This window comes from Amphiprion ocellaris, chromosome 3 (genome assembly GCF_022539595.1).
Source record: "Amphiprion ocellaris isolate individual 3 ecotype Okinawa chromosome 3, ASM2253959v1, whole genome shotgun sequence".
In the NCBI taxonomy this organism is placed as follows: domain Eukaryota; kingdom Metazoa; phylum Chordata; class Actinopteri; family Pomacentridae; genus Amphiprion; species Amphiprion ocellaris.
This window is the reverse complement of record NC_072768.1, coordinates 37839911-37852461: the sequence shown is the minus strand read 5'-3', so window position 1 is coordinate 37852461 and position 12551 is coordinate 37839911. Positions and strand designations below refer to the sequence as shown.

At 36.7% G+C, this 12551-nt stretch overlaps 2 protein-coding genes across 2 annotated transcripts; both read right to left on the bottom strand.

Moving 5' to 3' along the window:
* LOC118469284 (uncharacterized) lies at positions 1 to 7641 on the bottom strand. The gene is made up of 6 exons (XM_055009121.1): positions 7433 to 7641; positions 4450 to 4557; positions 2718 to 2857; positions 2530 to 2626; positions 1228 to 1352; positions 1 to 373 (listed from the first exon to the last, which is right to left on the bottom strand). Exons 1-6 carry the CDS (start codon positions 7515 to 7517, stop codon positions 197 to 199), a joined length of 732 nt encoding a protein of 243 aa, XP_054865096.1. The 5' UTR covers positions 7518 to 7641; the 3' UTR covers positions 1 to 196.
* Positions 7642 to 9040: 1399 nt separating this feature from the next.
* LOC129348569 (uncharacterized) lies at positions 9041 to 12543 on the bottom strand. Its single transcript, XM_055009122.1, has 2 exons — positions 12076 to 12543; positions 9041 to 9198 (listed from the first exon to the last, which is right to left on the bottom strand). The coding sequence occupies exons 1-2, from the start codon at positions 12158 to 12160 to the stop codon at positions 9056 to 9058; spliced, it is 228 nt and encodes a 75-aa protein (XP_054865097.1). The 5' UTR covers positions 12161 to 12543; the 3' UTR covers positions 9041 to 9055.
* Between the last annotated feature and the right edge of the window lie 8 nt (positions 12544 to 12551).

The following is a 12551-nucleotide window of genomic DNA, read 5'->3' as shown; positions in this document are numbered from 1 at the left end:
TTATTTTGAGACAACAGTCAGAAGTTTTATGAACCCTTTTTACAGGCAGATGGAATCATACAACAGCACATGCAGAGCAAGCAGAATATACAACACAAAGCATGATGGGAAACCACTGTAAATGTGTTTGTGGATCAGAAGCAGCGTGTCGTCGTGACAACGAGGCTGCAGGACGATGGAGGGTTTCGTTTTGAGTCTAAAGGTTCTTCTCCAGAATGACAGTCTTTAAGTCCGCCGGGCACCTGACGGTGAAAACGGTGTGGGAGGTGTTTCGTCTTTCCACCAGCGTGGCCACGGCCTCGCCCAGGTCCAGGTGGTTCAGGTAGCCCGGCGCCATCCGGTCCGGAGTGCCCACACCTGTGTCGATGTTCACCTGTGGAGGGAAGAAGAGGAGAAGGTTAGAGAAGAACATAACAGCTGTTGGACACCAGGGTTTGGTTCTTGCTCCTCCTGTTGCTTTTCATGATGCTAACTTATGCTAATCCTTCCCCGTTCACTTCATGGTGACTGAACAGCCACATGAACGCACCCCGAGGAGACGAGCAGGTTTAGAGAGAGCAAGCAGGAGTGTCCAACGTAAAGGTTTATAATAAAATGATATAAAACGCTCTGAATTATTTCTTTAAACCAATCACAGTTGTTACAGGAAGAGCTAAGCCAAGGATGCAGCTTCTGTGATGTTTGGAGTTGTTGTGGTGGAACATTTGCATGCATTGAGATGAAGAAAGAGGGTTTTTTTGGTTCCTACAATTCTACAATTTCAATTAGCAGATGCTTTTATCCAAAGCGATGTACATCTGCTCAAAATTGTCTTGTAACACAAATTATAAATATATTTATAATTTGTGTTACATTTTGCACGTTTTTATGGAGACTTCATGCCTTTTTGCAACAGTTTTGTGTTTTATGTTCCAGTTGTGAGGTTTTTGCTGATTTTTGCTCATTTTCAAGAGTGAACTCCTCGCGGTGGTAAGTCCAAGAGTTTATACAACAGGACTTAATGATGAAGAGTTACCAACATCTTCTTCAAAATGTGTAGACTGAAGCAGCTGCACATGATTTTTCACGCCTCATTTTATGAGTTAACAAAGAAAGTTGCTAACCGCCGTCTGATATCTGTTATCTCTGACTCACATTTTAGTTTAGTCGAGCCAGCTCACACAAATAAAGTGTAGATATGTTGAATTTGTTAGTCCAGAAGCCAGCTAAGTCGTCTCCGCTGCTCACCTGGTTCATTTTGCAGGGCAGCTCTGGGTATTCCTCTCGGAGAACCTGGCAGAAGGCCAGAGAACTGGCAGCTCCCACCGTCAGGAAGCCGGTCCCAGGCATCAGCAGCTTCTCTCCAGCTCCTCCTGCAGCACAAAAACACAACAAAACACAACAGAAACAACTTGTATAGATCGCAGGGAGGAACAACTTCACACCACAACACACAGGACAAAGTAAAGCTCCACTGTGAGGCTGAAACTGGGGTTTATGTGGGGAAAAAAATGAGCTTAATGAGCTGATTTTATCAATTAAAGGTTGTTTGTGTTCGTGTCCTCTATTGTCTCTCTGCTGTTGTACATCTGTTTAAGTTCATTTTGCATCTCTTTTACTCACTTTTAATCTGTTTATTATTATTTTGTGCATATTTTTCATTTATATTTGTTCATTTAGAGTCTCTTTTTTTATTAGTTTCTGTGTCTTTGTGGATGTTCTGAGTCTTTAATGTTTGGTCTCAGATTCTACATCATTTTTTGTCTCTAATTTGGTCTTAATGTGTCTTGGAGGTAGTGTGCACTGATTTAGCATCTATTTTTGTTCATTTTGCATGTCGTTTTTATTGGTTTGTGCCTCTTTCTGGTTATTCTCTGTGTCTTTGTAGTTTTTTTTAGTTTTTAATATTGTTTTATTTCTCTTTGCATTGGTTTTGCATATTTTTGTATTCATTTTTGCATGTTTTGAAGCCACTTTCAGTCTTTTCCTGGTGACTTTGTGCATCTTTGCTGTTATTTTGCATCTATTTATGTTCATTTTGTATGTCTTTTTTATTGCTTGGCATCTCTTTTTGGTTAGTTTCTGTGTCTTTGTGGTTATTGGATGTCTGTTTGCATTGGTTTTGCGTTTGTTTATATTCTTTCTGCATTCTTTTTCGTTGATTCTGTCTCTCCGTGGTCATTTTGCAGCTATTTCTGATCTTTTTGTGTGTCTTTGTTGTCCTTTAACTGTTGTTTTGTCTCTGTTTGCATTGGTTGTACGTCTCCTTGTGTGTATTTTTCCTCTCTTTTACCCAGTCTTGATCACTTTCTTCTTATTCCGTGCATGTCTGTGGTCATTTAGCATCTGTTTGTGTTCATTTTGCACCTCTTTTTAAAACGTTGAGTCTGTTTGTGATCGTTTTGTATGTCTTTGTGTCCATCTTTAGTTGGTTTTATCTTTCTGTGGCTCTGTGATTTCTTAATAATGTCTAAACCAGGCCTGTTGACTCTCTGGGCCGGTTCATGAACCCATCCATGGATGTTAGAACTAAATACCTGTGGCTCTCACCTGTGATGAAGGTGTAGGTGCAGTTGGAGTCGTCCCTCACTAAGGGGGAAAAGGCCTTCCACGCCACAAACGTGCAGAAAAGTAACGTCTCGATCACCTGCACACCAGAAAACGAGGAAATAACTATTAGACGCAAAGAAAATTCAGTTTTTGATCAACTACCGTCGCTGTGTGGTGAGTTTTCTGACCCATTGCAGGTCTTTGAGGGTCTGGGTATGAGGAGGTCCACCCTGCCACCAGCTGAAGCCCAGAGACGAAACCACATCCGTCACCTTCCCAACCTGCTTCAGCAGCTGCTGCTTCACCTGCTCCACTTCATCCTCCAGCCCTGGAACCAGGAAGCAAAGGTTCATCGAAGGAACACGAAGCCTCACATTTAGACTCACTTCATGACTATAGTTGGACTAAGAAGAGTTTTTAAAGTGTGTTAAGGATAATTTTCAACTAAAGCTGCTGTTAGTTGTCAGAGTAATGAGCAGTAAGTTAAAAAAAAATTGCACAAAAGCAGCAGAATTATTGTATTTGAATGAAAACTGCTGTAAATTCCAGACTGGAGCCTCAAAAATAGAGCTCTGAACGTTCCTGATGCAACAAATCAAACAAAATTTCAGGATATTCGCACAGAAAGACGAGTTGATAACAAATACAGTAATAGAGTTTATAGGAGGTTCAGTGACTATTACAACCGTCGCAGACTTTCTTCAGAGTTCACTTATTCGGTACTTGGAACCTAAAAGTAAGTTCTTTAAAATATTTAGGTTGAATTTTGAGACCTGTTTCCAGACCTAGAATTTTGGTATTTTCACTTTCAAATGAACCACATCTGACCTGTGAAGCCATTTTAATGATTCAATATCTCCAGAAATAAAACTCCTACAGTCATGAAATGTGGTGAGGACACAGACAGAATAGTTTCCAGCAGATCTAAATGATTGAATAGATCCAGCAGAAAACAGATTTTTAATTATTTGACCTGGAAAAAAATGGAAATTTTCAATCAAGGGTGTTCAAGGGTTATCTGAAATTATTTGAGAATCGTCCAAAGTGACTTGAAACGTGCCCAGAATGACCTAAAATTGCCTAAAATGACAAAAAATTGTAATTAATGGACCTTGAAAATAGAAAAAAGTGCAGAAAAGCAAGGATAGTATTGTGTTTCCATAAAGTTTCTGTAAGTGTATATATATGGATGATCCATATTTCTACTAAAATACAGTCTTTGGTCGACATTTCAGCAACTTTGAGGCTCTAACATCAGTAGAATCTGATGTGTGGAAACTGACAAGACAAAGTTCCAGTTTTTTGTTATTTTGACAAAATATTGACATGGACTCACTGGTGGGAAACAGCACCTGGTGTTCATAGAGGTCTAGATGTTCATAGAGGTCTAGATGTTCATAGAGGTCTAGATGTTCATAGAGGTCTAGATGTTCATAGAGGTCTAGATGTTGGTGTTCATGGAGGTCTAGATGTTGGTGTTCATGGAGGTCTAGATGTTGGTGTTTATAGAGGTCTAGATGTTGGTGTTCATAGAGGTCTAGATGTTCATAGAGGTCTAGATGTTGGTGTTCACAGAGGTCTAGATGTTCATGGAGGTCTAGATGTTGGTGTTTATAGAGGTCTAGATGTTCATAGAGGTCTAGATGTTGGTGTTCATGGAGGTCTAGATGTTGGTGTTAGATGTGCAGAGATACAAGCTACTTCCAAATTTGCACTTTTTTCCATTTTCAAGGGCCAATAATTAAAAATGTCTCGCCTGCTGGAGTCTTATGATTAGTTATATCAGCTGGAAACTATTCTGTCTGAGTCCTCACCACATTTCATGGCTGTAGGAGTTTTATGTCTGGAGATATTGAATCATTAAAATGGTGTCAGATGATTTTTCTCACAGGACAGATGAATAGATGTAGCCTGACTTACCCACATTCCCCACTATGGTAACGAGGTTGTCCTTTGTGTTTGGAGAGACGAAGGATCGGAGTCTCTCCAGCCGGCTGTTGTCTCTGGAGATCACGGCCACTTTAAAACCTTCACACACATCACAAACCGGCATTAATCTCTGATACAGACACACAGAAGCAGCAGAAATAATCCCTCTGACAGGACAAAGAGTGTTTTTCTATCACATTAACACTGTCCTGGTCTGATTATTGAGGTCATCAGAGGGCAGCAGATGGTGAATTTAACAACAAACCTGTGAATGTGATACCAGTAAACTGTCATCACAGCATCAAACAGCAACAGGAATCAACAGAGTTCAGCTTTGGGACCAAAATATGGGATCAAGATCGAACCAAAAACTAGAATTACACTCCGACTATAAACTGTAATTTAACCAATGGGAAAGTTTAGGAGAGTTTATGTTGATCAAAAATCCCAAAATATGATCTTTAAAAAAAAGTTGACAGAAGGTATCATGCTCACAAAATTCATTAAAAAATCATGAGAGTCTTGTTTTGCATCTCTTTTCTGCCATTTTCTATCTAGTTGTGGTCCTTTATTGTGTCTTAGAGGTGCTTTTGTCTATTTCTATTGAATTAGAGTCTATTTGTGCTCACTTTGCATGATTTTTTGAACCAATTTCCATCTCTTTTTGATTATTTTGTGTGTTTATGCTCCATTGTATTGGTTTTGCATCTTTTTGTGTCTCATTTTGCATGTTTTGAAGCCAGTTTCAATCATTTTCTGGTGATTTTGTGAATCTTTATGGTTATTTTGCATCTAATAATCGTCTTTTTTATTGCTTGGCATCGCCTTTTGGTTATTTTCTGCATCTTTGTGGTTATTAGATGTCTTTTTGCATTGGTTTTGTGTTCATTTTGCATCTCTTATTGATTAGTTTGAGTCTCTTTCTGGTTGCTTCACATTTCTTTGCAGTTATTTTGTTCTTTAATGTGTCTTGGAAGCACTTTTGACTCTGTTTGCATTGATTTAGCATCTTTCTTTGTTCATTTTGCATCTCATTTTCTTGATTTGGGCCTCTTCCTGGTTATTCTGTACGTCTTTATGTGTTTATAGTTTTTAGTATTGTTTTATATCTGTTTGCCACGGTTTTGCATCTTTTGTGTTCATTTTGCATGTTTTGAAGCCAGTTTCAATGGTTTTCTGGTGATTTTGTGCATGTTTGCGGTTATTTTGCATCTTTTTGTATTTATTTTACATGTCTTTTTGATCAATAAAACCAAAATATGATTAAGAAGACAACAAATGATATAAAAATAACGGTTTACTAAAGGTATCATGCTCGCACTGTAAATACAAAATTCATTAAAAAAATTATGGGAATCTGCAGTATGGATGCAAAAATATATAGTGGAATTTGTAATATACAAATATTTTTAAAATAATGAAAACTAACAGATTTAAATACAGTAGAACAGGTTGATTTTACAATCAAATGTTGTAAAAAAAAAATAAATTAACATTTGTAAAATATTGATTTTTTTTATGTGGAATTAATATTTGGAAAAATATAGATTTTTTTACATGGAAATTGAAAGTTTTGGTCTGGTAATTTTTAAAAAAAAATTTTTTTTACACTTAATGTGTACATTTGTAAATTTTTCTGAAATGTTCCTATATTTATTTAATTATTTATAATTTAACAAAACAGAGATTATTTGCAAAATAACAGTTAAAACGTTATTTACATTGTTTTTTAGTTCTAAATGTACACATTTTTCTTTTAAATAATGTCAAATATCTGTGGAATGATATTTTCTCTTGATTTAAATGAAGTTAAATTATGTAATTCTACATTGGATGTTAGATGTGGACATTATTTACAATCTTTCTTTTATTTTACAGTCAACATGTAAATTAAGATTTTTGTGTTTTTACTTGTTATTAATTAGAATTGACCAAAACTGTGAAAAATAACTGAAAACTTTTACTTATACAGTACATAGTGGAATAAAAAAGTATTTTTTGAGTATTTTTTAATGTTTTCATTATGTACAATTGGGAATTCTACATGTTTTAAACCTATTTTTTTATATTCAACTTGTGATTCATCATTTAAAACATAAATTTCTCCATAATGACATCATTTGTCTCAATATTGTGTTGAATGTTGATGTAAACACTTTCATTCTTCTTCCCACAGGCATTACTTGTTTGCTTCTGTTGTGAGCTGATGCTGTTTGAAAGAAACTGAGCTGAACTCATAGCTGTGGATTTCATGACAACATTTAGAACACCAGCATCTAAACTACAGGAAAGATATAAAATAGACAGAACCTCCTTTATATTTAGAATGTTCGTGTTTTTCTGTACATAAATTAATATTTCTAAATATATTGACGGAGAAAACAAACATTTTAGAGCATCAAAAGTTCACCTGAACGCAAAAAATGAAGTGTGGGGACCCCTGACCCTCCTCTTAGTGCGTCCTCCCTGATGTTTAAACCAAACTTCAATCCATGAATGAACTGAGAAACCAAATCCAGCAAAAAAATATTTTTGACACAAGGCGAAATACGTGCAGAAACCTGATGAAAATCGTTCAGATGGAAGGGAGAAGAATGCCTTTTTGAAACTTAATTTTGCGCGCAGCTACAAACTGTTCCTGGCTTGGCACATCAGTTGGCACATTGCGCGTCGGAATGCTGGTTTTACGCGCCAGCAGTGTTGGATTTATAACCAATAATGTAACAACTAAAAACCAGAAAAGCCCTTTTAGTATCCAAATAGACACAAAATAGTCAGAAAATGTCCAGAATGCGGTTAATCATGATGGAATTCCTCGTGCGTAAAATCCACCGGACGGACATTTGTGCGTAAAAGTGCGCACCCCGTATCCAGACTAATATGGAGAAAGTTCTCCACTTTCCTCCGATTCAAACTGAGTATATTTTCCTCTCAGCAGCGGAGAGGCTCCCTCCAGTATCTCCTGGTGTCTTACCTTTGTCCAGCAGCGCCTTAACGATCCCAGAGCCCACCGTCCCCGCTCCTCCCAGCACCAACACGACCCTGTCCGAGTTCGACATGCCGACCGCAGCTGCACAGACCTGTCGGAGGACGAAGGCGGAGGAGGAGCAGCAGGACGCTGAGAGGCCGCTGACTTGTGCGGAGCATCTTGGCCGAACTGGGATGCTTTAAATTGAACCCACGGGCAGCAGGTCCACCCTTCTGCCGGGATCACCGAAGCCCCGCCCACCGGCCACAGCCAGAGGCTCAGCACTGTGTCAGAGTGTGCATGTACAGGTTGAAGTGTAGTTTTTACAATTCACTTTTATGTAACATATTTCTCCAATTTTGTTACAGGAAACATAATAACTAGTAAACAAACAGAAAAAAACTATAATATTTGCAGTAGTAATTTGTTCTTTCACAGAACGGTATCTCGGATTTGCACTATTTTTACTGTATTTGAACCAGCCAAAAATTACAAATATTTTACAGATACCTGGCATTAAATAAATCTAAATTATTTATATTAAGGGTAACTGAACTGAATTGTATACATATTTAATAATATATTATCGTGACTTATAAGGAACATAAGTGATATCAGCTCTATCTATTATATTAAGTTATATTGTATTACATATATTATATTTTATATATATTATACGATATTGTATTATATTACATTATACTAGTATATTACATATATTATATTGTATTATATTATTTACATTATATCATATTATATTATATTATATTATATTATATTATATTATATTATATTATATTATATTATATTATATTATATTATATTATATTATATTACTTGCAGGTGTCTGTTCATGTGCTGCAGGTGAAATGCCGCCATCTTGCGGATCAAACTCCAAACAGCATATTGATGATTTTATCGATTAATTTTACACCACTGTTTCTAATTCCTGTCAGTTTCCTGCCTTTTCTTCATTTTATTTGAGTTTCCATCCTGTATTTTGATTTTAAAATCATCGTTCTCTGTTTAACTCCGCCCCTGCGGCCCGTCCTGAGGACGCCATCGAGCGCTCCCTCCGCGTAGCTGGAAACCCCGTGCCACGTGACAATGTTTACTTTATCCCGGACAATCGAGCCGCGCGGAGCCGCCCCTGCTACCGGACATCATGGAGGTCTAGATGTTGGTGTTCATGGAGGTCTAGATGTTGGTGTTCATAGAGGTCTAGATGTTCATAGAGGTCTAGATGTTGGTGTTCATAGAGGTCTAGATGTTCATAGAGGTCTAGATGTTCATAGAGGTCTAGATGTTGGTGTTCACAGAGGTCTAGATGTTCATGGAGGTCTAGATGTTGGTGTTTATAGAGGTCTAGATGTTCATAGAGGTCTAGATGTTGGTGTTCATGGAGGTCTAGATGTTGGTGTTAGATGTGCAGAGATACAAGCTACTTCCAAATTTGCACTTTTTTCCATTTTCAAGGGCCAATAATTAAAAATGTCTCGCCTGCTGGAGTCTTATGATTAGTTATATCAGCTGGAAACTATTCTGTCTGAGTCCTCACCACATTTCATGGCTGTAGGAGTTTTATGTCTGGAGATATTGAATCATTAAAATGGTGTCAGATGATTTTTCTCACAGGACAGATGAATAGATGTAGCCTGACTTACCCACATTCCCCACTATGGTAACGAGGTTGTCCTTTGTGTTTGGAGAGACGAAGGATCGGAGTCTCTCCAGCCGGCTGTTGTCTCTGGAGATCACGGCCACTTTAAAACCTTCACACACATCACAAACCGGCATTAATCTCTGATACAGACACACAGAAGCAGCAGAAATAATCCCTCTGACAGGACAAAGAGTGTTTTTCTATCACATTAACACTGTCCTGGTCTGATTATTGAGGTCATCAGAGGGCAGCAGATGGTGAATTTAACAACAAACCTGTGAATGTGATACCAGTAAACTGTCATCACAGCATCAAACAGCAACAGGAATCAACAGAGTTCAGCTTTGGGACCAAAATATGGGATCAAGATCGAACCAAAAACTAGAATTACACTCCGACTATAAACTGTAATTTAACCAATGGGAAAGTTTAGGAGAGTTTATGTTGATCAAAAATCCCAAAATATGATCTTTAAAAAAAAGTTGACAGAAGGTATCATGCTCACAAAATTCATTAAAAAATCATGAGAGTCTTGTTTTGCATCTCTTTTCCGCCATTTTCTATCTAGTTGTGGTCCTTTATTGTGTCTTAGAGGTGCTTTTGTCTATTTCTATTGAATTAGAGTCTATTTGTGCTCACTTTGCATGATTTTTTGAACCAATTTCCATCTCTTTTTGATTATTTTGTGTGTTTATGCTCCATTGTATTGGTTTTGCATCTTTTTGTGTCTCATTTTGCATGTTTTGAAGCCAGTTTCAATCATTTTCTGGTGATTTTGTGAATCTTTATGGTTATTTTGCATCTAATAATCGTCTTTTTTATTGCTTGGCATCGCCTTTTGGTTATTTTCTGCATCTTTGTGGTTATTAGATGTCTTTTTGCATTGGTTTTGTGTTCATTTTGCATCTCTTATTGATTAGTTTGAGTCTCTTTCTGGTTGCTTCACATTTCTTTGCAGTTATTTTGTTCTTTAATGTGTCTTGGAAGCACTTTTGTCTCTGTTTGCATTGATTTAGCATCTTTCTTTGTTCATTTTGCATCTCATTTTCTTGATTTGGGCCTCTTCCTGGTTATTCTGTACGTCTTTATGTGTTTATAGTTTTTAGTATTGTTTTATATCTGTTTGCCACGGTTTTGCATCTTTTGTGTTCATTTTGCATGTTTTGAAGCCAGTTTCAATGGTTTTCTGGTGATTTTGTGCATGTTTGCGGTTATTTTGCATCTTTTTGTATTTATTTTACATGTCTTTTTGATCAATAAAACCAAAATATGATTAAGAAGACAACAAATGATATAAAAATAACGGTTTACTAAAGGTATCATGCTCGCACTGTAAATACAAAATTCATTAAAAAAATTATGGGAATCTGCAGTATGGATGCAAAAATATATAGTGGAATTTGTAATATACAAATATTTTTAAAATAATGAAAACTAACAGATTTAAATACAGTAGAACAGGTTGATTTTACAATCAAATGTTGTAAAAAAAAAAATAAATTAACATTTGTAAAATATTGATTTTTTTTTATGTGGAATTAATATTTGGAAAAATATAGATTTTTTTACATGGAAATTGAAAGTTTTGGTCTGGTAATTTTTAAAAAAAAATTTTTTTTACACTTAATGTGTACATTTGTAAATTTTTCTGAAATGTTCCTATATTTATTTAATTATTTATAATTTAACAAAACAGAGATTATTTGCAAAATAACAGTTAAAACGTTATTTACATTGTTTTTTAGTTCTAAATGTACACATTTTTCTTTTAAATAATGTCAAATATCTGTGGAATGATATTTTCTCTTGATTTAAATGAAGTTAAATTATGTAATTCTACATTGGATGTTAGATGTGGACATTATTTACAATCTTTCTTTTATTTTACAGTCAACATGTAAATTAAGATTTTTGTGTTTTTACTTGTTATTAATTAGAATTGACCAAAACTGTGAAAAATAACTGAAAACTTTTACTTATACAGTACATAGTGGAATAAAAAAGTATTTTTTGAGTATTTTTTAATGTTTTCATTATGTACAATTGGGAATTCTACATGTTTTAAACCTATTTTTTTATATTCAACTTGTGATTCATCATTTAAAACATAAATTTCTCCATAATGACATCATTTGTCTCAATATTGTGTTGAATGTTGATGTAAACACTTTCATTCTTCTTCCCACAGGCATTACTTGTTTGCTTCTGTTGTGAGCTGATGCTGTTTGAAAGAAACTGAGCTGAACTCATAGCTGTGGATTTCATGACAACATTTAGAACACCAGCATCTAAACTACAGGAAAGATATAAAATAGACAGAACCTCCTTTATATTTAGAATGTTCGTGTTTTTCTGTACATAAATTAATATTTCTAAATATATTGACGGAGAAAACAAACATTTTAGAGCATCAAAAGTTCACCTGAACGCAAAAAATGAAGTGTGGGGACCCCTGACCCTCCTCTTAGTGCGTCCTCCCTGATGTTTAAACCAAACTTCAATCCATGAATGAACTGAGAAACCAAATCCAGCAAAAAAATATTTTTGACACAAGGCGAAATACGTGCAGAAACCTGATGAAAATCGTTCAGATGGAAGGGAGAAGAATGCCTTTTTGAAACTTAATTTTGCGCGCAGCTACAAACTGTTCCTGGCTTGGCACATCAGTTGGCACATTGCGCGTCGGAATGCTGGTTTTACGCGCCAGCAGTGTTGGATTTATAACCAATAATGTAACAACTAAAAACCAGAAAAGCCCTTTTAGTATCCAAATAGACACAAAATAGTCAGAAAATGTCCAGAATGCGGTTAATCATGATGGAATTCCTCGTGCGTAAAATCCACCGGACGGACATTTGTGCGTAAAAGTGCGCACCCCGTATCCAGACTAATATGGAGAAAGTTCTCCACTTTCCTCCGATTCAAACTGAGTATATTTTCCTCTCAGCAGCGGAGAGGCTCCCTCCAGTATCTCCTGGTGTCTTACCTTTGTCCAGCAGCGCCTTAACGATCCCAGAGCCCACCGTCCCCGCTCCTCCCAGCACCAACACGACCCTGTCCGAGTTCGACATGCCGACCGCAGCTGCACAGACCTGTCGGAGGACGAAGGCGGAGGAGGAGCAGCAGGACGCTGAGAGGCCGCTGACTTGTGCGGAGCATCTTGGCCGAACTGGGATGCTTTAAATTGAACCCACGGGCAGCAGGTCCACCCTTCTGCCGGGATCACCGAAGCCCCGCCCACCGGCCACAGCCAGAGGCTCAGCACTGTGTCAGAGTGTGCATGTACAGGTTGAAGTGTAGTTTTTACAATTCACTTTTATGTAACATATTTCTCCAATTTTGTTACAGGAAACATAATAACTAGTAAACAAACAGAAAAAAACTATAATATTTGCAGTAGTAATTTGTTCTTTCACAGAACGGTATCTCGGATTTGCACTATTTTTACTGTATTTGAACCAG

What these genes read in the sequence shown, in the direction of transcription:
- LOC118469284 (XM_055009121.1), bottom strand. Translation starts at nt 7,517, where the DNA reads ATGTCGAACTCGGACAGGGTCGTGTTGGTGCTGGGAGGAGCGGGGACG. An exon ending in TAAGGCGCTGCTGGACAAAG is followed by an intron (nt 4,558 to 7,432) that starts GTAAGACACCAG and finishes ATGTGTGTGAAG; the next exon opens with GTTTTAAAGTGGCCGTGATC. An exon ending in TACCATAGTGGGGAATGTGG is followed by an intron (nt 2,858 to 4,449) that starts GTAAGTCAGGCT and finishes TCCTGGTTCCAG; the next exon opens with GGCTGGAGGATGAAGTGGAG.
- LOC129348569 (XM_055009122.1), bottom strand. Translation starts at nt 12,160, where the DNA reads ATGTCGAACTCGGACAGGGTCGTGTTGGTGCTGGGAGGAGCGGGGACG. An exon ending in TAAGGCGCTGCTGGACAAAG is followed by an intron (nt 9,199 to 12,075) that starts GTAAGACACCAG and finishes ATGTGTGTGAAG; the next exon opens with GTTTTAAAGTGGCCGTGATC.